Here is a 26,757-nt window from a genome sequence, read left to right as displayed (position 1 = left end):
TAATTTCTATAAAACAATATGGGTCTTTTTGCCCCTTACCTCTTTCCCAACTTCAATTATACAATCAGAAAAACTTGCTTGTTGAAAACTTTTGAAAGGAAGAGGTAAAAGAGTAGCTAGTCCTGTGATGGGCTGGATCTGGGTTTGCCAGCAGTACTAAAATGCCTGTGGAAAGGTACAGCAGCTTCCATTCAGCAGCTGCTTCTCTTCTTCCCTCTTGGCTCTCCAAGAACATGGCGCTTAACTGTTCTTTCCATTTCGGGTCCAACAGTTACAACATTTTGATAGACTAGTATAATTCCATGTTTGTAAAACCAAACAAAACCTTATGTAAAAGATAATACACTAAGTGGCTAACAATGATTATTTCTTTTTTTTTTTTTTTTTGAGACAGAGTCTCGCTCTGTCACCCAGAGCTGAAGTGCCGTGGCGCGATCTCGGCTCACTGCAAGCTCCGCCTCCCGGGTTCACGCCATTCTCCTGCCTCAGCCTCCCAAGTAGCTGGGACTATAGGCGCCCGCCACCACCCGGTTAATTTTTTGTATTTTTAGTAGAGACGGGGTTTCACCGTGTTAGCCAGGATGGTCTTGATCTACCGACCTCGTGATCCACCCGCCTCAGTCTCCCAAAGTGCTGGGATTACAGGCGTGAGCCACTGCGCCCAGCCATAATGATTATTTCTAAGAGGTGCAGCAAGCAAATGGTACTGAGAAGCAGTCATTTAAGATTTATTTGTTCTGTATTTTTGCATCTGTTTCAACAAGCATGTATTGCTTTTGTAATATAAAAATATTAATATTTAAAGATTTTCAGAGAAAAACAAATGAATTAAAGAAAAAAATTCCTAAGAATAAAAGGCTTGTGTTGTAATTCATTGTGTCAGCACACGTGAAATTATCTGATATATGATATGCTAAAGTCTGATGACTCCTTAAATTCAAGGCTATAGTTTATATATTAATTTTTTCCCTACTTGCACAAATTTATAAATTCTATATATTGAGTATACCTGGAATATGGATATTTGTTATTTCCTTTTCTATGTCTCTTCTCTCTCTACTCCTCACCCTGCCAATCTTCCCTCTTTTACTTGATTTTGACCATAATGGCCTCCTTTATATTTGATTTTTTCTGAGACAGGATCTTACTCTGTCACTTAGGCTGGAATGCAATGGCGTAATCACAGCTCACTGCAGCCTCAACCTCCTAGGCTCAAGCAATCCTCCCACATCAGCTTCCCAAGAAGCAGGGACTACAAGCATATGCCACCATGCCTGGCTAATATTTTTGGTTTTTGTAGAGATGTCTCACTATATTGCCCAGGTTGGTCTCTAACTTCTGGGCTCAAGTGATCCTCCCAGCTTGGCTCCCCAAAGTGTGGGGATTACAAGTTTGAGCCACTGTGCCTAGCCCTACACTTCTTTTTTTGTTTTGAGATGGAGTCTCGCTCTGTTGCCCAGGCTGGAGTGCCAGTGGCAAGGTCTTGACTCACTGCAACCTTCGCCTCCTGGGTTCAATGGATTCTCCTGCCTCAGCCTCCCGAGTAACTGAGATTACAGGCACCTGCCACCACGCCCAGCTAATTTTTTGTATTTTTAGTAGAGATGGGGTTTCACTATGTTGGCCAGGCTGGTCTTGATCTCCTGACCTTGTGATCCACCTCCCAAAAGCATTGGGATTACAGGCATGAGCCACTGCACCTGGCCAGTCCTACACTTCTTGAATTTTATAATTTCTCCCCAAATTCAGGGCCTCTGTACAAAATGGAATCCCCTGTCTCCTTTCTAGTTTACTCTTAACCATCCTAGTGGTCTTACCTGAGACATAACTTCCTTGGAGAAAACTTCCCTGATCTCTCTAGACTAGGTAAAATCCCTTTGCTCTATGCTCCCACTGTACTCAGTATGTCTTCCTTTGCAGCAGTCAGTACGTTATTAATGACTTTTTAAACATGTCATCTTTCCTGCTAGATGTAAGCTCCATGAGGGCAGGGACTGTATCAGTCTAGTTTACTCTAGCCACCTTCACAATTTTTACCATAACTACATACCAACTCTGACTATTAATTTTTTCTTAAAATCAACTTTAAAAAATCAGACATAAACAACATGTAAAATAAAAAGCTTGACATGCTATAAATTTTCTAATCCATGTTAAAACAAACATGAGTATTAATGTTAAAAAAAAATTCACATACCCCTAAAGTCATTTGGGTATTAACTATGGTCTAAGAAATCTACGTTAGGAAACCGTGCTAATGTAACTCCAACAATTGCATAGCATCTGGCAAACAGTATGCTTTCGGTAAATGGGAGCTGAAAGTGAAGATTACAAGACCTACCTTGCTTTTGGCTTCTAGGCGTAAAACACGACTAGTCTTTGTGATTGGGTCTTCATGCCCAGTTTCCTCAAACAGTTTGCCTTCTGCAAACTTGTACGTGTAATATTTTGGGGGACGTATTGGAGAGCAGAGTTGAAAGGGGCAGTTCTTTGGGTCAGAATTTGTATCCATTATGAATCCACAGGCCCAAGGAGGGAGCTAAAGAAATAAAACAGCTATTTTTATTCTTTATTTAGGCCACCAAGTATCATTAATTAAATTTCTAAGTCTTCTCCAAACAAGATGATGTGGATATGTAGTTTACTTTTTGTTACCACATGATGCCTCATTCAAGGATTACTTTATCACAACAAAGTATATTTCAAATAAAAAACAAAACTGTACATTAATGACCAATAAAATAAGACAAACTGTAGGAAAATGATTTATCATGATTCTAGCTTTACATGAAATTGGCTTTAACATAAAAGTTTATTTTGGGGTATAAGCTTGGATAATAAAATAGTAAAATGGAAGAATAAGAGCAAATCAAATAGTAATTCCAGAACCTACCGACACTGCCAAGATCTCCATTCTCAAAGAACGTGAAATCCCTCACATGAGTATGTTTTTCATAATTTACCCACCAGTTCTTACCCTGCTGCCTGGATAGCCACAGTGATGACAGTTATTATTTCAGGGCTATAAACGGGCTCAGCAGCATTAAGGCATTTGCAATTTGTTTCTAACTTTTAGCTCCTAGGCTAACCATTGTGCAGAACAAAACCTTTTCTGGCACATCCACTCTGAGAGACTCACAGCTATTATACTCAAAGTTCTTAACTTTAAGAAAAAAGGAAAGGAATCAAAATTTATTCTCTTAGAGCAGCAGGGTCCAGCTTCAAGCCTTCCACTAACATCCCTCTTACACCTTTTAAAGAACTCTGGTAAGCAGGTTGACAGAGTGTTAGAAATGGTACCGAGAGGCAGAATATTAAAAGAAAATTGCCTTTCTTTCCCTGAGTAATTGTAGAAAGAGCAAATTCCTTAGAAAATCAGAGGCACAGAAACATCACTGGTGGGCACTATTGAAAAAGGGCAGCCGGGGATTTGTGCATAAAGAGGATACCATTCCACCTGCAGCAACTGCAGCCAGAGTTTACGTTCTCTAAGCAAATTTCTTCTTCTTAATAGAAAAAAAAATCTATTTTCATGAAACACATTAGTTGCAATCTCTAAAAGTTCCTAATGTATGCTTCTCACATTGAGGGTTGTTTTAAAGGATAACTTTTAAAGGCTTTAAAGGATAAATTTAAGCCATAACTGGAGAGTAAAATGTAAACAAAAATTGAGAAATCTGGTAGCAGTTATAAGCAAGCAAACTGAGACTTGAGAGGGAAAAAAAGGAAGCACTGCTACAAACCTCATAACCAGGCCTCAAAGTGAGGGTACAAGGTTCCTTAGCCCATGGAAGCTCAAGTTTTTCTGCCCTTTGGTGAGACTTCAGGACAGTCTCTATGTGACCCATGTAGTAAGCTGTCTTAGCTTTAAAACAAGTGGTTCCAGTAAACCAAAAAGTATTTTTGGTGTTTTTCTAAAACTAATGGGACCAACGTTAATGTTTTAATCATAATAAAAACTGTTTCATGGCTATGGACTTTTAAAAGTTCATCCAGCTAATGCAGATATAAGTATTAACTAACTCAAGGATATCTTAAGTTAGTTTCCTATTGAGATAAGCCTGCAGTGTATCTGTGTATATTAATGGACAGCACCAGAGAGTATGTAGGCCAGGAGAAAGGGAGACATTCCTTAGATACCTGACAGAAACAGGTTCAGTTTTAGCATTCTAACAGCAAACTATAGTTATTTCATCAAAAGAATGATTAAGATATACATGCCAAAAGAAAAGTGGCCTGAGTATGCAGATACCTCCTCTAAATAAAACTGATGTTAGCATACAGCAAAAAACGTCCCAACTGGCCTCAATTAAATATCATAACTTCTTTTTGTGACCAAAAAAAAAAAAAAATACTTCCAGAAAATACTGATGGCATGATGACCAAGGATAGGAGGCAAGTACGTGAAGGGTTTTACATTTCTATTGCTAAGACAGAATTTATTTATTTATTTAGAGATGGAGTCTTGCTCTTGCACCCAGGCTGGAATGCAGTGGCGTGATCTCGGCTCACTGCAGCTTCCACTTTCCGGGTTCAAGCAACTCTCCTGCCTCAGCCTCCAGAATAGCTGGGACTATAGGCGCCTGCCACCATGCCTGGCTAGTTTTTGTATTTTTAGTATTTTTTGTATTTTATATTTTTTGTATTTTTAGTAGAGATAAGGTTTTGCCATGTTGGCCAGGGTGGTCCTGAACTCCTGACCTCAGGTGATCCGCCTGCCTTGGTCTCCCGAAGTGCTGGGATTATAGGCTGAGATTGAATTTAAAAAGATCTTTTAGTCAAGTGCCCACTAGGCAGAGATATTACATATAGAAATATTTTATAATGCACTCACACTTTGGTTAAATATTTTGTCTTTTGTGTATGGCACTATCTGTGGATATTAATTAATATTATCCAGGTTCATAAAAACGGTCTGATCTATAAAATTCTCTTTATTATATACCAGGTACTAACCAGAAAGATCAAGTAATATTTAATTCCACTTGATGATGACTAGAACATTGTACAAGTCATAATAGGTACTATCATTTGGGAAGGGTCAGAAAATGAAGAGATAGAAGATACAGAATAAATTAAAGGCATAATGTTTGTTCTAATGGAATTTAAAACCATGGAAACTGGTGCATATCTTTAAAATAAGAATACAAAAAATATAAAAGGTCATTATTTACTTAGAAGTCAAATCATATAGCAGAGTAAACTCCACATGACATTTCTAGCTTTCCTGACATAGAATTTTGTTGTAACAAGTGCATTGCTAGAAATTATATATCCTCTCCCATTCCTATTCATACAGATTGAAATAAGAATAGATGCTCCACCAGTTTCCCAACTGAAAATGTCTAAATTTAGCACCAGTTAACATGTAAATGGTTAGCCATAGGCAGAAGATGGAAAACTGGATCCCTTCCTTACATCATATATAAAAATCAACTCAAGATGAATTGAAGACTTAAATGTAAAACCTAAGACTATAAAAACCCTTGAAGAAAACCTAGGAAATATAATTCTAGACAAGGGCTAAGATTTTTATGACAAAGATGCCGAAGCAATTGCAACAAAACCACAAATTGGCAAATGGAAACTAAAGAGCTCCTGTACAGCAAAATAAACTATCAACAGAGTAAATAGACAACCTACAGAATGGGAGGAAATATTCACAAATTATGCATCTGACAAAGGTCTAGTATCCAGAATTTATAAGGAACTTAAATTAACAAGCAAAACAGACAAAAACAGAAAAAAACCCCACCACCATAAAAAAGTGGGCAAAGGACATGAACAGACATTTTTAAAAGAAGACATACATGCAGCCAACAAGCATACGAAAACAATATGCTCAACATCACTAATCATTAGAGGAATGCAAATCAAAACCACAATGAGATACCATCTCACATCAGTTAGCATGACTGTAGTTACAAAGTTAAAATATAACAGATGCTGGTGAGGCTGTAGAAAAAAGGGAAAGCTTATACACTGCTAGTGGAAATGTAAGTTCAGCCACTGTGGAAAGCAGTTTGGGAATTTCTCAAAGAATGTAAAACAGAACTATGATTTGACTCAGCAGTCCCATTATTGGGTATATAACCAAAGGAATACAAATCGCTCTACCATAAAGACACATGCACACATTATGTTCATCACAATAGCAAAGACATGGAATCAACCTAAATGTCCATCAGTGATAGACTGCATACAGAAAATGTGGTACAGATACACCACAGAATACTACGCAGCCGTAAAAAAGAAAGAGATAATGTTCTTTGCAGCAACATGGATGAAGCTGGAGGCCATTATCCTAAGCAAGCCAACAGAGGAACAGAAAATCAAACACCACATGTTCTCACTTAAAAGTGGGAGCGAAACATTTGAGTCCATATAGACACAAAGAAGAGAGTAACAGACACTGGGGCCTACGTGAGGGTTAAAGGAGGATGAGGACTGAAAAACTACCTATTGTGTACTATGCTTATTACCTGAGTGACAAAATAATAGGTATATTAAACCCCTGTGACACACAATTTATCTATTAAACCAACCTGCACATGTACCCCTGAAAGTAAAATAAAAGTTAAAATAAAGAAATACTATCTAAAATAATAATATTAAAATTTTAAAAATTAGCAAGTGAAAAGAAATACTTTGCACGCCAGCAGATGAAGACAATAAGGAAATACCTCAAGTCAATCACCATTTTGGTTTTAGGATACTTACATAGTGTCCTAAGAGACCAGACATTACATTTGATCTTCTGATTTTAGGGAGTAGTTGGAGAATTTCAGTTGTTTCAGGTCCTTGTTATATCTTATTTATACCAATAAAACAATCTCAAAACTAGCTTCCTGTCGCTTACTTCTTTTTGGTTTAGTGTTTGCTCAAAAACTTCAAATGTTACCTTTCATAATTTGTTAATAAATTCCTCAAATTGACACTCACAAAAAGTCAAATCATGGCTTCATCCCCCAGAAATGTATAGCGCTTTAATAAAACAGAACAATTAACAGTTCCCCGAACATTTTCTGAATGTCAGAGCATAGCGCTTCATTTGATGGCTTTCTCATCTTGGAATACCATCCCCTCTCTACCTGTCAAAATCCTATCTCTCCTCTTTGGTTTATTTCACATTCAACCAACTTTACCAAAAGCTTGCCTGGGCCTTCTTTCTCTAGTTTGAGCCCCACAGCACATTTTATGTTTTTGATATTACTTATTTAAATCCATGATATACTTGACCTTTGTGTACTAGTCTAATCTTATTAACTATATCCTCCTTAAGGCTAGGATATTCTACTTTAACAGCTTTCGACTCTATAATGCCCGATACAGTATTGTGCACATAAAAGTTCAATAAAAAGCCACTGAATTGATTGAAATTGCATTTTGACAGGAGTTTTAACAATACTGGAGTTAGGGACATATAAGTGGTCTATGCTGTTTGCTCATCAACTGGCTCAATAACTCTTTTCATATCAAACAAAATGGAAGCCATCCTCTTCCCTTCAGTGCCTACTACCTTAACTCACATGTTAATGCTGCTTTAAAACTAGGCAATAAGGTTGTCATTCACCAATTTTAGGAAGTTCACTTGTGAAGGCAGGTTATCTTTCCTGGTAGCCACAAGCAGTATCAACTAGTCAGCTTGCCAAGCAGTCTTGCCACTATTACCCTTCTGTGCTGCTGTAGCGATCACTGCTACTCCTACATTGAAAGAAACCAAAGTTTGCTCGCTGCATTCCCCGTGGATAAGAAAACTGGCAGAGAGAAGATGATGCAGACACAAGCATGTAGTGGCTAAAAACACAGTGGGTACCACTACTGTCCCTCTGGGGATGTGGGACGGGGGAGCAGCAGTCAGTGTTTAGGCACTAGTTACCAAGTTTGGCCTGAGTTATTGCTATACCTAAAGTTGCAGAGATATATGAGGTATAGAGAAATACAGAAAGAGAAATATTAGCACTTAACTCTACTTCTGAAGTCCATGCCATAAGACACTGTTTTAAGTAAAACTGCATAAAAAGCAAGATCCTCTAAGTAATTCTAAGATAACCCTCCTAAACCCAACAGTGAGTTTGCTAAATTCCATTTAAATTAAATTCCTTTTAAGAAAAAGAACACTGCTGCCACTATTCAAAATGTGATGTTCTGTTAAACTAAACTGCATATATATTTTGATTAATAGTATTAACTTCTGAAAATTAAACATACCTTTAGAGACCGAACTGAATCATCAGCCAGACCAATCACATTAACATAAAGGAGATTGCTGTGCTTCAGAAATAGAACACAGTGATCCTTAAACATGTCCAAGTCTATCACTTTTGTATTTCTCTTCATTGTAAAAAATAAATCCCAATTCATAATTGCAGGGGTATCAGCTGCTGTTCTCATTAGCTACATGGAACAAAGTTAGAAGACATACAGGTAAGAAAACATGAAGGCTACAGCATTCCAGAGATGAAATCACTGAGAACTAGACCGTACTAGTCCTCACTATTTTATGAAGAGCTGAAGGAACTAACTCTACATCAGGGATAAAATGTGACCATCACCATATGAATGAGTCCTAACTAGCCTGCTGGGTGGCGAGACAGTATGACTCAGTGCTTAGCCAACCACTGGACATTTGAGTGAGGGCATTGACAGCTAGCTGATTGACTACAGATACATCAGTGAGCTTAGCTGATACCAGCAGAAGAACTGCCTAGCTGAGATCAATCCAAATTGCCAACTCATAAAATCACGAGTTTATAAGTTTGCTCTTTTAAGCTACTAAGTTTGATTTTGATAACATAAACTCAGGACAGAATATGTTTTATTTACTAACTTTTTAGGCACAATGAAAATATGTAGAAGCATTAGCTCAAGGGAAAAGAAATGGGATTGGTTATACATAGGAAAGTGGCATCAATTTATAAAACAATGAGCTCTGGGAGCAAGAAATGTTGTTGATCAAAGTGTGATACTTCTTAACAGCCCAAATGGGAACAAGGAGCATCTAGGATTACCTTAAATTCTGTAGGCTCTCCAACATTAGTGAGAATGTATAATTCATCATCTCTGTGTTCAACATAGTAAAGGACCCCATGTATTCGCTTCTGAATAAGCACTGGTGGGTCCCAAGGGCTCAGGCCATCTATCAACCACACTTCAGAAGTAGTCTTGTTCATAATATTTATGGTGAGGAAACGACTATCTTTTGTAAGATAAAGGAAAACAAAGTAGCTAGAGAGAGAGAGAGAGAGAGAAACATGAGATCACAGTTTATTTCAGATGCATGCTACCTTGTTAAGGACAGTATCTCAGAGGTGGTCGGTATACATGTTGATTTACAATGCAGATAGGAAATAAAAATAATTCCTTAGTGAATATCACTTGTAACTTTAACAGTTAGCTATTATTTTTCTCATTTTCTCCTAAAGGGCATTCAAAATCATTTACTTCTAACATTTTATCATGAATGTTTTTCAAAAATACAGAAAAGTTGAAAAAAACCATCTCAATTCCATCATTGCTAACACTTTGCTATATTTTATCACATATCTATGCATCTATTAATCCATCTTTATTTGGATGCATTTCAAGGTAAACTACAGACGTCATATCTCAATCACAGGAGTAGATAATACAGCTTTTTGCTGAGAAGAGGAGATAAAATTTCTATAGGAGACACAAATAGGGAATAAAAGAGACACGGAGTTATTTTTATTTTCTTCTTTCTCTGTATGCATCTTGGATGGTTTTTTTCCTTTCTCCCAGTTTTCACGACAAAATAGAATAGGAAGAAAACCCCTCACAATCTTACTAATGTAACACATTTAAAACATTAACATAGCTATTTTACTTTTTATATTTTTCCTTCTAAGGTATATTTATATTTCATGCATGTCTTTAAATAGATGTAATTATAATATAGATACAATTTTTGATTCTGTATTTCTTATTTCATATATCAATTTTCTCCCTATGTGAGTTGAAAGTCTTTGTGATTATTATTTTTAATGGCTACCTAATATTATAACAGGTTTAATGGCTACCTAATATATGTGATAATTCTTAAAAATTTAGATTTTAATGTTTCATTATAATAAACAATACAACAAGGAACATATTCATGAAGATATTTTCCCCTTCCATGATCTTCACAATTATTTTCCCAGGACAAATTTTTAGAAATAGAAATACTAATTTAATAATTAAGTGTATTTTTATGACTTGATGAATATAATCAAATAATATCCTAGAAGCACTATACTAACGTACTGGGTGGCTTTAAATGTTATATTTATAGTTTTCCTTATTATAAAAGTAATTTATACTGAAACTACTGAAAAATAGAAAGAATCCCAGTGTCCCCAAATAACAGCTGCTTATAGTTTGGTAAAATTTCTTCTGTATTGGATCACATTACCATGTTTATTTGTCAGTCGTATGTCTTTTGTGAAATGTCTGTATCTATTTTAAACTTGGAATGTAGCTTAAATTATTAATATGTAAATAGTTCTTTATAAATTAAGAATATTGGCTGGGTGCAGTGGCTCACACCTGTAATCCCAACACTTTGGGAGGCCAAAGCAGGCAGATCACCTGAGATCAGGAGTTCAAGACCACTCTGGCCAACATGGTGAAACCCCATCTCCACAAAAAATACAAAAGTTAGCCAGGTATCGTGGCAGGTGCCTGTAATCCCAGCTACCTGGTAGGCTGAGGCAGGAGAATCGCTTGAACCTGGGAGGCAGAGGTTGCAGTGAGCTGAGATCGCAACACTGCACTCCAGTCTGGGCAACAGAACGAGACTCCATTTAAAAAAAAAAAAAAAAAAAAAAATTAAGAATATAAACTTGTCTTTTTGTTGAAAACACTTTCCTCCATTTTGTTATCTAGATTTTAACTATTTACAATAGTTTTTGTAGTTTTTGACTGGAGTTTAATATTTTAGGTAATCGAGACTGCTACTACCCTTTGTAATTTCTTATATTGATTTTATGTTTCAAAAATATTCCAACCAAGGTGAGTAAAAAGCTTATATTTTCATCTAATTTAAAAAATTATTTTTCTCAATGGATTCTTTAAATCCCTTAGGAATGTATGCTGACATATGCAATGATGAAAATTATTTTTTTCCAAATAGTATTTCCCATTGCATTATAAAATAACACCCATTCGTTTTTCATTAGTTTGTGATGCCTTTTATCCTATAAAATTTCATATATACTAAGATCTGTTTTAGAGTTATTTATTTAGGCTCTGTTATTTGTCTATCAATTTTTATTATTTTTACTGTTATTGCTTTATATGCTTTAATATGTAATTGTAGGGCAAGCCCCCTACCCTACTTTGCTCTTTATTTTCAACACTTTCTTTGCTGTTTTTATATATTTTTGTTTATATATATTTGATCACTATGTGATCAAATAGTCGGTAGATATGTGGTTACAGGAAGTGAGAACACAAGTGGCTCTAGGGTAAAATGTGTCTAAAAGAATATAAGAAATGTAAAGAACTAGATGTTAATCTTTTTTCCAATTATTTCTATTGATACTTATTTTTAAATTTAAAATGCATTTTCTCTATGATTATAAAAATAATAATGCTTATTACAAAAAGGAAAGTAGAAAAAAAAAACCATTGTTAGTGCTTTGGGTATATTTCCTTTCAATCTTCTAAAAAATGCATCTTTTTTCCTTGATATCCAATTGAAACCATAACATACATTCAATTTTTTCACCTAGCACAATAATACATTTTTGAATTTTAATTTATAATTTAGTAACAACACATACTTTAAATTCTTCTATATATTACTAAGAATTTAATGGTTAAAAGGTACTCAACAATCATCAGGAACAAGGGTAAAGTTTTAGTTTGAAAGAGAGATGCCTATCTAAGTATACCATTTATTTAAGCAATAGACACTGACTAAATAGCACTATACAAACCTGGCACCCTTATCAATTAACATGCTTATCAATTAACATGCAAAGGTGAAATAGACTCAGTCTGTTCACAATCTAGCAGTTCTAGGTCATCATGAATTTACATGAATGAACTATGTTGTAATTCACAAAATCAATTTCAGTTTTTAATAAAATGGTGGTGACATATTTGTATTTACTCTGATTTTGAATATTACCAGACTCCAATTTTGAATACAAACAACTAATAAAAGAATGATCGTTTTAGCCTTATTATTCCTGGTTCCAACCAAAATAAACATTTTAAGTCAACCAAGGTCAGTACTTTAAATAACTGGAGAAATGTTCTGGAGAAAAAGATTTAATTATATTACTTTAGTACCTTGGGTCTTTTTCTGTGTAAAAACGTTCATTACGTTTGTTATCACCAAAAGTGGCTCGATATACGTCATGACAGCGAAGGTTCCTCTGGAAGGTGTAGAATAAAACATCTTCATCTTCCTCATCCTTTACCCATTCTGAAAGAAAATAATGAGAGAATTATACGTAATCACCTGCATACCATTTAAAAAAAAAAAAGGCACAGCACATTCTAATTCTGAACGCCAATGAGAACATGTACAAGTTTATCCCTGGAAATCTAAATATTTGACAGTATCTAATCTGTGCTGTATATAAGCCAGAGAGCTTTCCTGAGAATAAACCACTACTACACCATTCCAAGGTTTCAAGTAGTTATCAGTCTCAGGGTACTCAAGTTTCTAAATAAGAGCTAAATGCTCAATATTTAGCAAATACATTGATAAAGTCACATTTGCTTTTAGGAGGTGAATTCCCTTTCAATCTACAACTTGAAACTGTAAGTCTGAAGAAATACTGCATCTTTCTCTCATGTGTAAACCACCTTCTCTGTCTGCTTTCAAGCCACAGGATATCTCCAACTACCAAACACAATTTTACGCTGATTCTTGATCCCACCAGAAGCTGTCAACAGAAGTTTGCACACAATTACATCATGACTGCCACCTGGCTGACAGTGATTGTAAATCATTGTATAATATGCACCGTGATTTCACAAGTTAAAATGTACACAATATATGTCTTAGAATTCAATAGTTAGGGTATAATTTCAATTCACTGCAATAAAATTTAAACAATGGAGAAAATGATGGCAGAATATGAAAAGAGAGGACAAAATGTAACATATGTACCACTCGATGCTAAATTTAAAGTTAGTTCTATTACTAAAAATGTCACAGCTTCCATTGATAAATAGGTTAGTTTAACACATACCAAGTTCTTTGGGCAGTGACTTTGGGCAATTTGCTGTTAACAGTTCTATAAAATAACATGAAATTGAAAAAATATATTCAAGCTTAAAGTTGAATAAAATATTAAGATGCGACTTACGTGTAAAAATTTATTCTAGATAATAATTTGGCAAAGAATTACTGATAAATCAAAATGCATTGTATGACATGGACTCTAATTATAACTCTTTCAAAAACACGAGTATTTCAAAATTACCCATCTAGATATATAGTTAAACAAGGCAAGGTTTCCTGAATAAGAGGTACATAGGAAGATGTATAGTGCACAGGGATATGTGGATCAGGCATTCACCTTCTCCCTCACTCACATGGGCCAAAAAAAATGTTTCAAGTGTTACTGTCGCCTTTCAACAGAGAACTATTTGGTTGGTGGCTTACCAAAACTGGACACATTTGGGAAAGAAGCTTCCATTACAGGCTGATCGCTGAGCTTTATAATTACACAGGTAGATGCTTCAGAATCCTCAGTTCTTATCTTGGCAGCCACATATTTTTCATCTGGAGCAACTCTGATACAATCAATGAAGGGCTGGTCTAACTTAAGTTCCTCCAAATTGAATAAAACTTCATAATTATCATTGTCTGCTGCATAAAGAAAAATATGAAAGTGATACTTTCACAGGATGTACTTTAAAAAATTAAAACTGTATTTTAATGTTTTAAATTAGAATTCCCATTCTGTAAGAGGTCATATCCTAGCTTCTTTCAACAATGGCAGCTTAACTTGCACATAAACTGACAATAAGTTATTTAATATTACCTTATGCTATTCAATATTATTCCGTGCATCAACCTATGAGACATTATTTGATATTGTTATAGTCTAGTTTAGTATTTACAGACCATACAGAATCTAGAAAGTGAATATAAATGACAATCAATAATATATGTCAAGTGCCTAGCATAGTACCTAAGACACAGCAGATGCTCAAAAAATGCTAGATGCCGTCTCCATTCTCCCTGCCAAAGCTTCTGAGTCTGTATCTTACACAAACCCAGAGATTAAAAACTAGTCATTTAAATAAATTCAGAAATAATCTTTAAAAAAATCTTTTCTCTATCTTTGAGAAACTAATAAATTTCCTATAAAAATATGAAATCTGAAAATTAGAGCATGTAAAAAGAAAAACTGTGGTGTACCTTCTTCATCTTTGGAACGAACCAAGCAACAACCTTCTTGGTAATAAACAAAACCACCATGTTTAACCTGATGATAAAAGAAACACGCAATTTACTTAAAAACAATTTAATTAACCTTTTCATGGTCTGACTATTCAAGATGAAGATGAAATGAGGCCTCTTACAAAAACAGACCTGTTGAAGTATGTGAATAAATACATATGAAATATAAAATTGACCATTTTTACAATATAGTTGATAAGATATGGTTTTCATATGTTCATGACCACTAGCGGGGTTTTTAATAGATAAACAAGAGGCAATAAAGAAAAGGTATAACAAAATCTATTAGTTCTCACAATTGTACAAACCACTTCTGCTATATTTTAGAAACATCTGATACCTGTACAGTGGGGGTCAATTAACAGAAATCAAGTGGCATCTTTAAGATAATCCAAAATGATGCAGATGAGGAAACTGTGGCTCAGACTAGCCTGAAAACCCAGTCAATAACTTTCTGAAACTCTTTCCTTTAAAATACGCTGTCACCAACAACTATACACAGTCTTGATTTAATACAAACTATTTCATCTGCTGTAGGGTGACAAATACAATTTGAAATTGAGAGAATGAATATTACCAAAATTTAAAGAGTATTCTTGTCTAATGCCTACATATTAAATGTAATTGATTGGTTGATATGATTTCAGTGGCTTACAACACATTTATTATCTGTTAGCGGCATAATTTGAACCTGGAGTTCCTTATTCTTAACCTACTATTTCTATTCTATTATGTATGTGATTTTCACCTATTGTGGTTCTATTTTCCAATCGTATTGAAAATTCAATTCATTTCTTTCTTTCTTTTTTTATTTTTTTTGAGACAGAGTCTTGCTCTGTCACCCAGGCTGGAGTGCAGTGGTGCAATCTCAGCTCACTGCAACCTCCGCATCCTGAGTTCAAGCGATTCTCCTGCCTCAGCCTCCCGAGTGACTAGGACTACAGGCACCCGCCACCATGCCCAGCTAAGTTTTGTATTTTTAGTAGAGATGGAGTTTCACCATGTTGGCTAAGCTAGTCTTGAACTCCTGACCTCAGGTGATCTGCCCACCTTGACCTCCCGAAGTGCTGGGATTACAGGTGTAAGCCACTGCGCGCCGGCCCTCAATTCATTTTGATTGAATATTTATGATTGTGATAACCATAAAATGGTTAAACAGATACTTGGCTTTCATGGTATTATACTACTTAAAGTGAATTCCTTTTATTAAAAAATTTAGACAAAACAATCAAGTAATTTTCAAATAATAACAAAGTATGAACTAGTTTCATTTGAACTTCTCCTTAGAATCATTAAAAAATTCTTAAATCAGGGCTGGGCATGGCAGCTCACACCTATAATCTCAGCACTTTGGGAGGCCGAGGTGGGAGGGTTCCTTGAGCCTAGGAGTTCAAGATCAGCTTGGGCAACGTAGTGAGACCCTGTCTCTTAATTTTTTTTTTTTCAATCAGAACTGATTGTTTGCAAAAACCAGAATTAATATATTACAGTTGAAAATTCATCTTAGTTTCGATCATTACATTTATTGAAAGATGTAAAGGATCACATTGTGTGATCACAATCTGTGAAGTCTTTGCTTTTTAAGTTTTTCAGCACATTTTAAAGGCCAAAAGTAGTATAATCTTGATGTAGATTATGTCTCTAAACCACAAGGTATCTCATTTGCATCGATTGGTAATATAAAAAAATTTTTTTAAAGACATGAGATATCTTACTTCCACATTGATGATTTCATATTCTTCTTGTGGCTGTGTTTCTAATTTTGTTCTCACTTTTTCAAATGCATCCATGTTTTCTGGAAGGGGTTTTTCGTTTTCTTGTTTAACAGGCTGAAGATCCTGGAAAAAGTTTTGTTATGATCAAAATATTTCAAACTAGGGGAAAAAAACTTTTGCTTTTTAAAGATAAGGTCTATGGTATAGACCTAATATTGTACAAAAAATAAATAAGATTAAATAGTATGCATTTCACAGATTTTAAATGTTCTTTCCTAGGCTCATCAATAAAAAGATCTCTTTTTCATTAAAAAAAGTAAACAAAGGAAATAAGATAGACATTTGATGGTTATACGATTATTTTAGATGAGTAAGTCTTTAAGCAGCAGGAATACTAAGAAGCTCAGAAAAATGTTCAGAAATACTATGGGGAAAATTTATACACAATTAAGGAGAAAATAAAATTCCATGAACTTTTACATATTTAATAGGAAAGTCAGGTAGATAACAAAATATTTGGAGTTTTATAAGTACTGAAGTACCTCCTAAAGGAAGGGAAATATCAAAGAAGTGGAAGACATTATCATTACTAGTAAATGTTCACTATTATTTTATTCACAGCCAGAGTGGTAAGAAATAGTTTCCTACTTCATTAACTATAATTTTTTACTTTTTAAATTTTTAAAATTTAAATGGGTCTGAGAACCAAGGGATATAATTTTCTTTTCTTGTGGGAATAACTAACCCCCAAAACAGAACTGTTTATCAAATCAAAAAGTGAACTGGCGAGGCGCAGTGGCTCACGCCTGTAACCCCAGCACTGTGGGAGGCCAAGGAGAATGGATCACTTGAGCCCAGGAATTCAAGACCAGCCTGGGCAACATGGTGAGACCCCATCTCTATAAAAAATACAAAAAAATTTAGCCAGGTGTGATGGCACATGCCTGTAGTCCCAGCTACTTCGGAAGCTGAGGTGGGAGGGATCACCTGAGCCCGGGAGGTCGAGGCTGCAGTGAGGCGTGATCATGCCATTGCACTCCAGCATGCAGAGTGAGACCCTGTCTCAAAAAAAAAAAAAAAAAGAGGAATTAATGCCTAATGAAACAGAGCTCCTTTTACAGTTTCTTTAAGGAAAAATAGTATGTTCACTTTATGAAAGGAAGAACCAGGAAAAATAATACAAAATTAATGAACATGAGTGGAGATATAGATGAAAGCTAAACAAGCATTCACTGTGTCTTATCAAGAGTGACTAATAAGCTAAGAGCTTTATTTGAGTTCTGGTAAGCAAATAAATATCATATAAATCATTACAACTTGGATAAAGCAAAACTTCAGTTTTCAAATTTAAAAACTGTTCAATAATTCAACACTCCAATGATTTGCCTTGTTTAAGCAAAAGAATTCTGGCCAAGATTTTTTACTTCAGCTTTTCTGCCAAAGATGACAATTGTACAGTGATTTGTACAGAGTGGGGACTTAAGTCTTTGGTAAAGACCTCCAACAGCTGGAAAGTATTTATTGCATAAATATGTCCAAGATACTTTACCAAAATTGTAGAGAATGTAAGCTATAAATATAGTTTATATTACAAAGAGTGTACAATCTAAAATTAAACACAAGAATATAACAGAAAAATCACCAAAATAAATTAAATGGAAAATAATCATTTTCACACAGGTTTTCCTTTTAGATTTTTTTGCGATACATTATTATTTGAATTAGATTAAAATTAGCAATAATGGTTGTTATGATAGTCTCAATCATTTAGCCTCTACTTACAATCATATAATATTCTGAATTTTTTTTAAGAGACACGGTCTCACTATGTTGCCCAGGCTGGACTCAAACTCCTGGGCTCAAGCAATCTTCCTGCCTCAGCCTCCCAAGTAGATGGGACTATAGGTGTGTGCCACCTCATTCCATACAGTTAATTTTTTTGAGTAATTATTCAAAGATTAAATATTGGAAGCTTATATTTTTATTTTTCATTCATTTTTTAAAGCATTTCTACAAAATCTATGGTTGATCTTTAAAGTGGTGAGACATGATATCTATATCAATAATCCCCTCATATCACCATCATAAGTCAGAAGATGACTAGAAATCTATCCTGAAACTGTAAAATAGCAATAGGAGCTGCCTTTGCATTTCTAGATTCGGCATTGTCTGTTCTGTAATCTCCATTAAAACTTTTGAAGTAGAGTCAGGATTATCTCTTTACTACCCTGTAGCTTTTAGCACATTCTAGGTCATGGAGCTGGGTTCTGTCACTTTTAAATACTCATTCTTACTGACAGCCAGAGCCAACACAGAGCCAAAAGCAACAGAGCGGGCTCCAAAACCCATCTTCTTAACTTTACATTCCTGATTAACATTTTTTCTGTCCTAAATCCAAATAAACTGAGCTTATCTGAACCAAAATAACTCTGAAAGCAATAGGATTTTTGACTGCCTTAATGAAATTCAAGCAGAACTCAACAGCTTTCTAAGTAACTCTTCCAAAGGAATTACTTCCATGGAAACTGATATTTTATATAATATTCATTAAGTACTCCAAGTTACTTTTGGTTTTTGTTCTGTCCCAAGGACACCTGCTAAGTGTTTTAAGCTTTCATTTCAATTTCAGCTAGCAATATCATTAGGGTACACAGCTAAAGCCATCCATTTTAGCCAGGTATCTTAATAATTTAAGCAGTCCAGTTGTTTCAAAGGCATGTACTACCCCCCAATGGAGCTGAGGTAAGGATGGCTTTACCTTCAGATTTTAAGAAGGTTACTGGTACACTATCACTCCATTACTGGTTAAAAGAAGCACTCCTTCCCACTTCCCAAGTGGCCCACCACTAAATCATTTTAACAATGAAAGCTGTTATAAAATAGGAGAATGTTATGTGTTAACTTTATCATGGCAAAGATGCTGAACTCTAAAGACAGAAAAATGGTGAAGTAGAAAGACAATGGACAGCCCTTCAGTAAAGACTAATTAGCCATTAGTAATATGGCTAATTCTAAGGCTAGGGCAGGGAGAAAATACATGGTAGGTTTGGGAAATCTTATGCCAGAAAATAAGGAGTGCTCAAAGTTTAATGGAGACATGTCAAAAGAATACAAGTGTCAACTGAAGGAGTTTCTATTGGCCACATTTTGGACAATTTGAGCATCAAAAATAATAAATAATAAACAAATAATACATTGAAAAAACAGAAATCCACAGCAATTGAAAAACAGAATGCAATATGAAGCATTTCAATTTAGGAAAACAGAAAAAGAGTAAATCTTAAGGAAGTAGAAGGAAAGAAAAATAATTTTTGAAATTAAATTGATAACAAAGATAATCAAATTAAAAGTTGGTTCTTTTAGAAACCTATTAAAAACAATGCAAAACTGATAGTCACTAACTCTTAAAGAAATTAAATGGTAATTAAGTGTCCCCTTCTTGAAAGAGACACCAAGCGCAGATGCAGAAAGGTAGCTTTCTTGGATCTTCAAGAAACAGCTAATCTTTTCATATGTCAACTATTTAAGAAAATAGTAAAAGAAGTAAAACTACTCATTTTATTACGCTAATATAACCTTGACATCAAAATTAGACAATGATGATATGAGACAATTAAAAAATCAATCTTATTCTAAAATAAAATGTGATAAAATCAATTAATTTTAAAAAGCACAAAATAAAAACAGTAATAGTAATACTTATTAAACTTTATGTGACCAAGAAGGATTTTCTTCCTAAGAATGAAAGGATGGTCCAACATCAGAAAAAAATCTATCAATGTAATCTAACACAAATAAAGGAGATAAATCTTAGAGCCATTTTCAATAAATGCAGGGAAAAAATAAAAAATAATCACCATGCTTTAAAAAAATGATGGCCGGGCGCGGTGGCTCAAGCCTGTAATCCCAGTACTTTGGGAGGCCGAGGCGGGTGGATCACGAGGTCAGGAGATCGAGACTATCCTGGCTAACATGGTGAAACCCCGTCTCTACTAAAAATACAAAAAACTAGCCGGGCGTGGTGGCGGGCGCCTGTAGTCTCAGCTACTTGGGAGGCTGAGGTGGGAGAATGGCGTGAACCCGGGAGGCGGAGCTTGCAGTGAGCCGAGATCACGCCACTGCACTCCAGCCTGGGAGACACAGCGAGACTCGTCTCAAAAAAAAAAAAAAAAAAAAAATAAAAATAAAAATAAAAATAAAAAAAAATAAAAAAATGATAAAACCTTAAATTAGGAATTGAGAGGAACTTCCCTGACTTAATAGTTTCTGTCAGTTATCTTACACAGAAATATACTAAATCTGTAATCAAAATGCCTGAAATCAATTCATATTAGCATACATGGTATTTAGCAACCATGAAACAGCAACGAGATTTCCAAAATTTTAATTATATTCATGTAAAATAACTAATTGTATTTGCTGTTAACTCACTTTTTTAAAAGCAACTGTTAAATGAAGGAAACTTGTTCCTTTCATCTTCTGCCTCCAATTCTTCTCCTTACCCCCTTTCTCTAGAGCCCAGACTTTTGCCCTTCTTATGCCACTGACTGCTCCTGTCAAGGTCACTGAATGGCTACCACATTGCAAAGTGCAAAAGTTAATTTTCAGTATTCATATTACTTGACCTATTAGCATCATGATACAATTGATCACTTCCTCCTCTTAAAAACACTTTTCTTTACTTGGCTTCCAGGACACCTCATTCTCCTTGTTTTCCTCTTATTTCACTAGCCCTTCCTTCTCGGTATCTTTAGCTGGTTCCTTCTCAACTCCCTGGCTTTTTTTTTTTTTTTTTTTTGAGACAGGAGTTTTGCTCTTATTGCCCAGGCTGGAGTGCAATGGCGCAATTTCAGTTCACTGCAACCTCCGCCTCCCGGGTTCAAGCGATTCTCCTGCCTCAGCCTCCCGAGTAGCTGGGATTACAGGCACTTGCCACCATGCCGGCTAATTTTTTTTTTTTTGGTATTTTTAGTAGAGATGGGGTTTCACCATGTTGGCCAGGCTGGTTTCAAACTCCTGACCTCAGGTGATCCACCTGCCTCGGCCTCCCGAAGTGCTGGGATTACAGGCGTGAGCCACCGGGCCTGGCATCTCCCTGGCTTTTTAACACTGGCAGGGCTCAGTTCCTGCACTAAGCGCTTCTCTTCTTTGCAGTCTGCACTAATTCCCTTGGTGATCTCATCCAGTCATGACCTTAAATACTATTTATATCCTGAGGACTCTCAAATTTACAGCTGTAGCCTGAACAACCCTGAACAAGTTGAACTTGTATATCCAACTGACTATCCAACATTTCTACTCAGATGTCTGATATGCCAAAAAATGTCCAAATCTGAACTTTAAATCTCCCCATATATCCCTTGCCCTATTAAAAAACAAACAAACAAACAAACAACAACAAAAACCCTGTTCTCCAGGCAATCTTTCCAATTTACATAAACGACAAATCTGTCCTCCCAGTTACTCAGGCTTAAAAGCATTAGAGTTGGCTTTGTCTTTTTCTCTTGCCACAAACAAGTGGTCTGCTAAACCCTGTCAATTCTACTTTCAACATATATCTAGAATCTGACCACTTCTCACACTTGGACTGGACTACTCGGCTAGTACCGTCATCATTTCTCCCTTGGATTACTGCAAAAGCCCAAAGTTTTCTCTGCTTCTGCACTTGCCTCCCAGTCTATTTTCAACAAAGGTGCTTATGTGAGCCTAAAGTCAGATTACGTTACTCCACTCAAAACCCTCCAATGGTTTCCCATCTTGCTCAAGAGGAAAAGCAAAAATTCTTACAATGGTCTACAAAGTCCTAAAGAATCTTGTCCCATTACATTGCTGATCTAATCTACTACTACACGCCAAGCCCGCTTATTCCAGTTAATCCATACTTGATGTTTCTTGAACATATCAAGCTTGCTCCCATATCAGTTTCTTAGAACTTAGGCCCTATGCCCAAATATCTCCTTAAAGCTATTGCTCAAAAGTCATCTTCTAAGTTAGCCCTTTCCTAACCATTTTACTAAAATAACACCCCTCTCTATCCCCACACTGCCTATTCATATCTTCTCTGTCTTTTTTTTTTCTTCTTCTTCACCATACCTATCACTTCTGACATATTTTGTATTTCATTCATGTAATACTTTTTATTTTTTTGAGAGATGAGGTCTCGCTGTGTCACCTCAGTTGGAGTGTTGTGATCTGGGCTCATTGCAACCTCTGCCTCCTGGGCTCAAGCAATCGATCCTTGACCTCAGCCTCTCAAGTAGCTGGCTAGGACTACAGGTGCTACCATGCCCAGCTAATTTTTGCATTTTTTGTAGAGACAGGGTTTTGCCATGTTGCCCAGGCTGTTCTTGAACTCCTGAGCTCAAGCAATGAGCCCACCTCAGCCTCCCAAAGTGTATTACAGGTATGACCCATTGTACCTAACCTTGTTCATTTAATTCTTTACTCTTTCTCTCTTCCTTTCTCAAGTAGAACGGTAAGCTTCACGAAAGCAGGGATTTTTGTTTATTTTGTTCAGTGTTATATCTCCAATGCCTAGAATGGTGCATAGTAGGTGTTCAACAAATATTTGCTGAGTTGAATAAAATTCAGACAGCACAAAACATAAAATGAAAAAAACAAAAGACATCATAAAGTGAAAAGAAATATTAATAGGACAAACATGGAGAAGATATCTACAGCACATGTGAAAGACAAAGGACATGTAACGAAATCTTATGAATCAGTAAGAAAAAGATAAACAATTAAAAGAAGGTCAAAAGGGGTGCGGTTCGAAGATGGCTGAATAGGAACAGCTCCAGGCTACAGCTCCCAGAGTGTGGACAGAAGATGGGTGATTTCTGCATTTTCAAGTGAGGTACTGGGTTCATCTCACTGGGGCGTGTCAGACAGTGGGTGCAGGACAGTGGGTGCAGCCCACCGAGCGAGAGCCAAAGCAGGACGAGGCATCACCTCACCCGGGCCAAGGGAAACCATGACACACAGCACCTGGAAAATTGGGTCACTCCCACCCTAATATTGCGCTTTTCCAAGGGTCTCAGCAAACGGCACACCAGGAGATTATTTCTCGTGCCTGGCTTGGAGGGTCCCATGCCCACGGGGGCCTCCCCCATTGCTAGCACAGCAGTCTGAGATCTAACAGCAAGGCGGCAGTGAGGCTGCAGGAGGGGCGCCCGCCATTGCTGAGGCTTTAGTAGATAAACAAAGTGGCCCGGAACCTCGAACCGGGTGGAGCCCACCACAGCTCAAGGAGGCCTGCCTGCCTCTGTAGACTCCACCTCTGGGGACAGAGCAGAGTCAAACAAAAGGCAGCAGAAACCTCTGCAGATTTAAATGTCCCTGTCTGACAGCTTTGAAGAGAGCATTGGTTCTCCCAGCGTGGAGTTTGAGATCTAAGAACAGACAGACTGCCTCCTCAATGGGGTCCCTGACCCCTGAGTAGCCTAAGTGGGAGGCACCCCCCAGTAGGGGCAGACTGACACCTCACACGGCTGGGTTCCCCTCTGAGACGAAGCTTCCAGAGGAGGGATCAGGCAGCAAAAATTGCTGTTCATCAATATTCACTCTTCTGCAGTCTCTGCTGCTGATACCCAGGCAAACAGGGTCTGGAGTGGACCTCCAGCAAACTCCAACAGACCTGCAGCTGAGGGTCCTGACTGTTGGAAAGTAAAACTAACAAACAGAAAGGACATCCACACCAAAACCCCATCTGTACGTCACCATCATCAAAGCCCAAAGGTAGATAAAACCACAAAGATGGGGAAAAAACAGCAGAAAAGCTGAAAATTCTAAAAATCAGAGTGCCTCTCCCCCTCCAAAGGAATGTAGATCCTCGCCAGCAATGGAACAAAGCTGGACAGAGAATGACTTTAATGAGTTGAGAGAAGAAGGCTTCAGACGATCAAACTTCTCCGAGCTAAAGAAGGAAGTTCGAACCCATCGCAAAGAAGCTAAAAACCTTCAAAAAAGATTAGATGAATGGCTAATTAGAATAACCAATGTAGAGAAGTCCTTAAATGACCTGATAGAGCTGAAAACCATGGCACAAGAACTACGTGACAAATGCACAAGCTTCAGTAACCGATTCAATCAACTGAAAGAAAGGGTATCAGTGATTGAAGATCAAATGAATGAAATGAAGCGAGAAGAGAAGAGTAAAAAGAAATGAATAAAGCCTCTAAGAAATATGGGACTATGTGAAAAGACCAAATCTACGTCTGATTGGTTTACCTGAAAGTGACAGGGAGAATGGAACCAAGTTGGAAAACACTCTGCAGGATATTATCCAGGAGAACTTCCCTAACCTAGCAAGGCAGGCCACTGAACATTCAAATTCAGGAAATACAGAGAACATCACAAAGATATTCCTCAAGAAGAGCAACTCCAAGACACATAATTGTCAGATACACAAAAGTTGAAATCAAGGAAAATATGTAAGGGTAGCCAGAGAGAAAGGTCAGGTTACCCACAAAGGGAAGCCCATCAGACTAACAGCGGATCTCTCGGCAGAAACTCTACAAGCCAGAAGAGAGTGGGGGCCAATATTCAACATTCTTAAAGAAAATAATTTTCTTTTTTTTTTTTTGAGACAGAGTCTCGCTCTGTTGCCCAGGCTGGAGTGCAGTGGCGCGATCTCGGTTCACTGCAAACTCCGCCTTCCGGGTTCATGCCATTCTCCTGCCTCAGCCTCCCGAGTAGCTGAGACTACAGGCACCCGCCACCACGCCTGGCTAATTTTTTCCATTTTTAATAGAGACGGGGTTTCACCGTGCATGCCAGGATGGTCTCGATCTCCTGACCTCGTGATCCACCCGCCTCAGCCTCCCAAAGTGCTGGGATTACAGGCGTGAGCCACCGCACCCGGCAAAGAAAAGAATTTTCAACCCAGAATTTCATATCCAGCCAAACTAAGTTTCATAAGTGAAGGAGAAATAAAATCCTTTACAAACAAGCAAATGCTGAGATTTTGTCACCACCAGGCCTGCCTTACAAGAGATCCTGAAGGAAGCACTAAACATGGGAAGGAACAACCGGTACCAGCCACTGCAAAAACATGCCAAAATGCAAAGACCATTGATGCTAGGAAGAAACTGCATCAACTAACGAGCAAAATAACCAGCTAACATCATAATGACAGGATCAAATTTACACATAACAATATTAACCTTAAATGTAAATGGGCCAAATGCTCCAATTAAAAGACACAAACTGGCAAACTGGATAAAGAGTCAAGACCCATCAGTTTGCTGTATTCAGGAGACCCATCTCACATGCAGAGACACACATAGGCTCAAAATAAAGGGATGGAGGAAGATCTACCAAGCAAATGGAAAACAAAAAAGGCAGGGGTTGCAATCCTAGTCTCTGATAAAACAGACTTTAAACCAACAAAGATCAAAAGAGACAAAGAAGGCCATTACATAATGGTAAAGGGATCAATTCAACAAGAAGAGCTAACTATTCTAAATATATATGCACCCAATACAGGAGCACCCAGATTCATAAAGCAAGTCCTTAGAGACTTACAAAGAGACTTAGACTCTCACACAATAATAATGGGAGACTTCAACACCCCACTCTTAACATTAGACAGATCAACGAGACAGAAGTTAACAAGGATATTCAGGAATTGAACTCAGCTCTGCACCAAGTGGACCTAACAGACATCTACAGAACTCTCCACCCCAAATCAACAGAATATACATTTTTCTCAGCACCACATTGCACTTATTCCAAAATTGACCACATAGTTGGAAGTAAAGCACTCCTCAGCAAAGGTAAAAGAACAGAAATTATAACAAACTGTCTCTCAAAGTGCAATCAAACTAGAACTCAGGATTAAGAGAAACTCACTCAAAACCGCTCAACTACATGGAAACTGAACAACCTACTCCTAAATGACTACTGGGTACATAACGAAATGAAGGCAGAAATAAATATGTTCTTTGAAACCAATGAGAACAAAGATACAACATACCAGAATCTCTGGGACACATTTAAAGCAGTGTGTAAAGGGAAATTTATAGCACTAAATGTCCACAAGAGAAAGCAGGAAAGATCTAAAATTGACACCCTAATATCACAATTAAAAGAACTCGAGAAGCAAGAGCAAACACATTTAAAAGCCAGCAGAAGGCAAGAAATAACTAACATCAGAGCAGAACTGAAGTCAGAAACACAAAAAAAACCCTTCAAAAAAATGAATGAATCCAGGAGCTGGTTTTTTGAAAAGATCAACAAAATTGATAGACCGCTAGCAAAACTAATAAAGAAGAAAAGAGAGAAGAATCAAATAGACACAATACAAAATGATAAAGGGGATATCACCACCGACCCCACAGAAATACAAACTACCATCAGAGAATACTATAAACACCTCTATGCAAATAAACTAGAAAACCTAGAAGAAATGGATCAATTCCTGGACACATACACCCTCCCAAGACTAAACCACGAAGAAGTTGAATCCCTGAATAGACCAATAACAGGCTCTGAAATTGAGGCAATAATTAATAGCCTACCAACCAAAAAAAGTCCAGGACCAGATGGATTCACAGTCAAATTCTACCAGAGGTACAAAGAGGAGCTGGTACCATTCCTTCTGAAACTATT

At 36.8% G+C, this 26,757-nt stretch overlaps 2 protein-coding genes across 9 annotated transcripts in view; one reads left to right on the top strand and one right to left on the bottom strand.

Annotated features, from left to right (window-relative positions):
• SLC3A1 (solute carrier family 3 member 1) overlaps positions 1-701 on the top strand; it is a 55,641-nt gene extending 54,940 nt beyond the window's left edge. The window contains exon 10 of the mRNA XM_050754106.1: positions 395-701. Within this exon, the coding sequence (XP_050610063.1) occupies positions 395-535 (141 nt within the window). The 3' untranslated portion in view covers positions 536-701. The remainder of the gene's footprint in view (positions 1-394) is intronic.
• Positions 1-26,757, bottom strand: part of PREPL (prolyl endopeptidase like) — a 52,146-nt gene that overhangs the window by 11,719 nt on the left and 13,670 nt on the right. For 5 of the 8 annotated variants that reach the window (XM_050754097.1, XM_050754099.1, XM_050754100.1 and 2 more), the window contains 7 exons: positions 16,147-16,269; positions 14,390-14,456; positions 13,628-13,834; positions 12,301-12,436; positions 9,012-9,228; positions 8,212-8,397; positions 2,342-2,539 (listed from right to left, as the gene is read on the bottom strand). In XM_050754097.1, the coding sequence (XP_050610054.1) occupies positions 2,342-2,539; positions 8,212-8,397; positions 9,012-9,228; positions 12,301-12,436; positions 13,628-13,834; positions 14,390-14,456; positions 16,147-16,269 (1,134 nt within the window). The remainder of the gene's footprint in view (positions 1-2,341; positions 2,540-8,211; positions 8,398-9,011; positions 9,229-12,300; positions 12,437-13,627; positions 13,835-14,389; positions 14,457-16,146; positions 16,270-26,757) is intronic. The other 3 variants (XM_050754104.1, XM_050754098.1, XM_050754103.1) reach the window with 1 other exon arrangement.

Source organism: Macaca thibetana, chromosome 13 (genome assembly GCF_024542745.1).
Source record: "Macaca thibetana thibetana isolate TM-01 chromosome 13, ASM2454274v1, whole genome shotgun sequence".
Lineage (NCBI taxonomy): Eukaryota > Metazoa > Chordata > Mammalia > Primates > Cercopithecidae > Macaca > Macaca thibetana.
The sequence above is the reverse complement of the archived record's forward strand: the minus strand, read 5'-3'. Positions and strand labels throughout refer to the sequence as shown.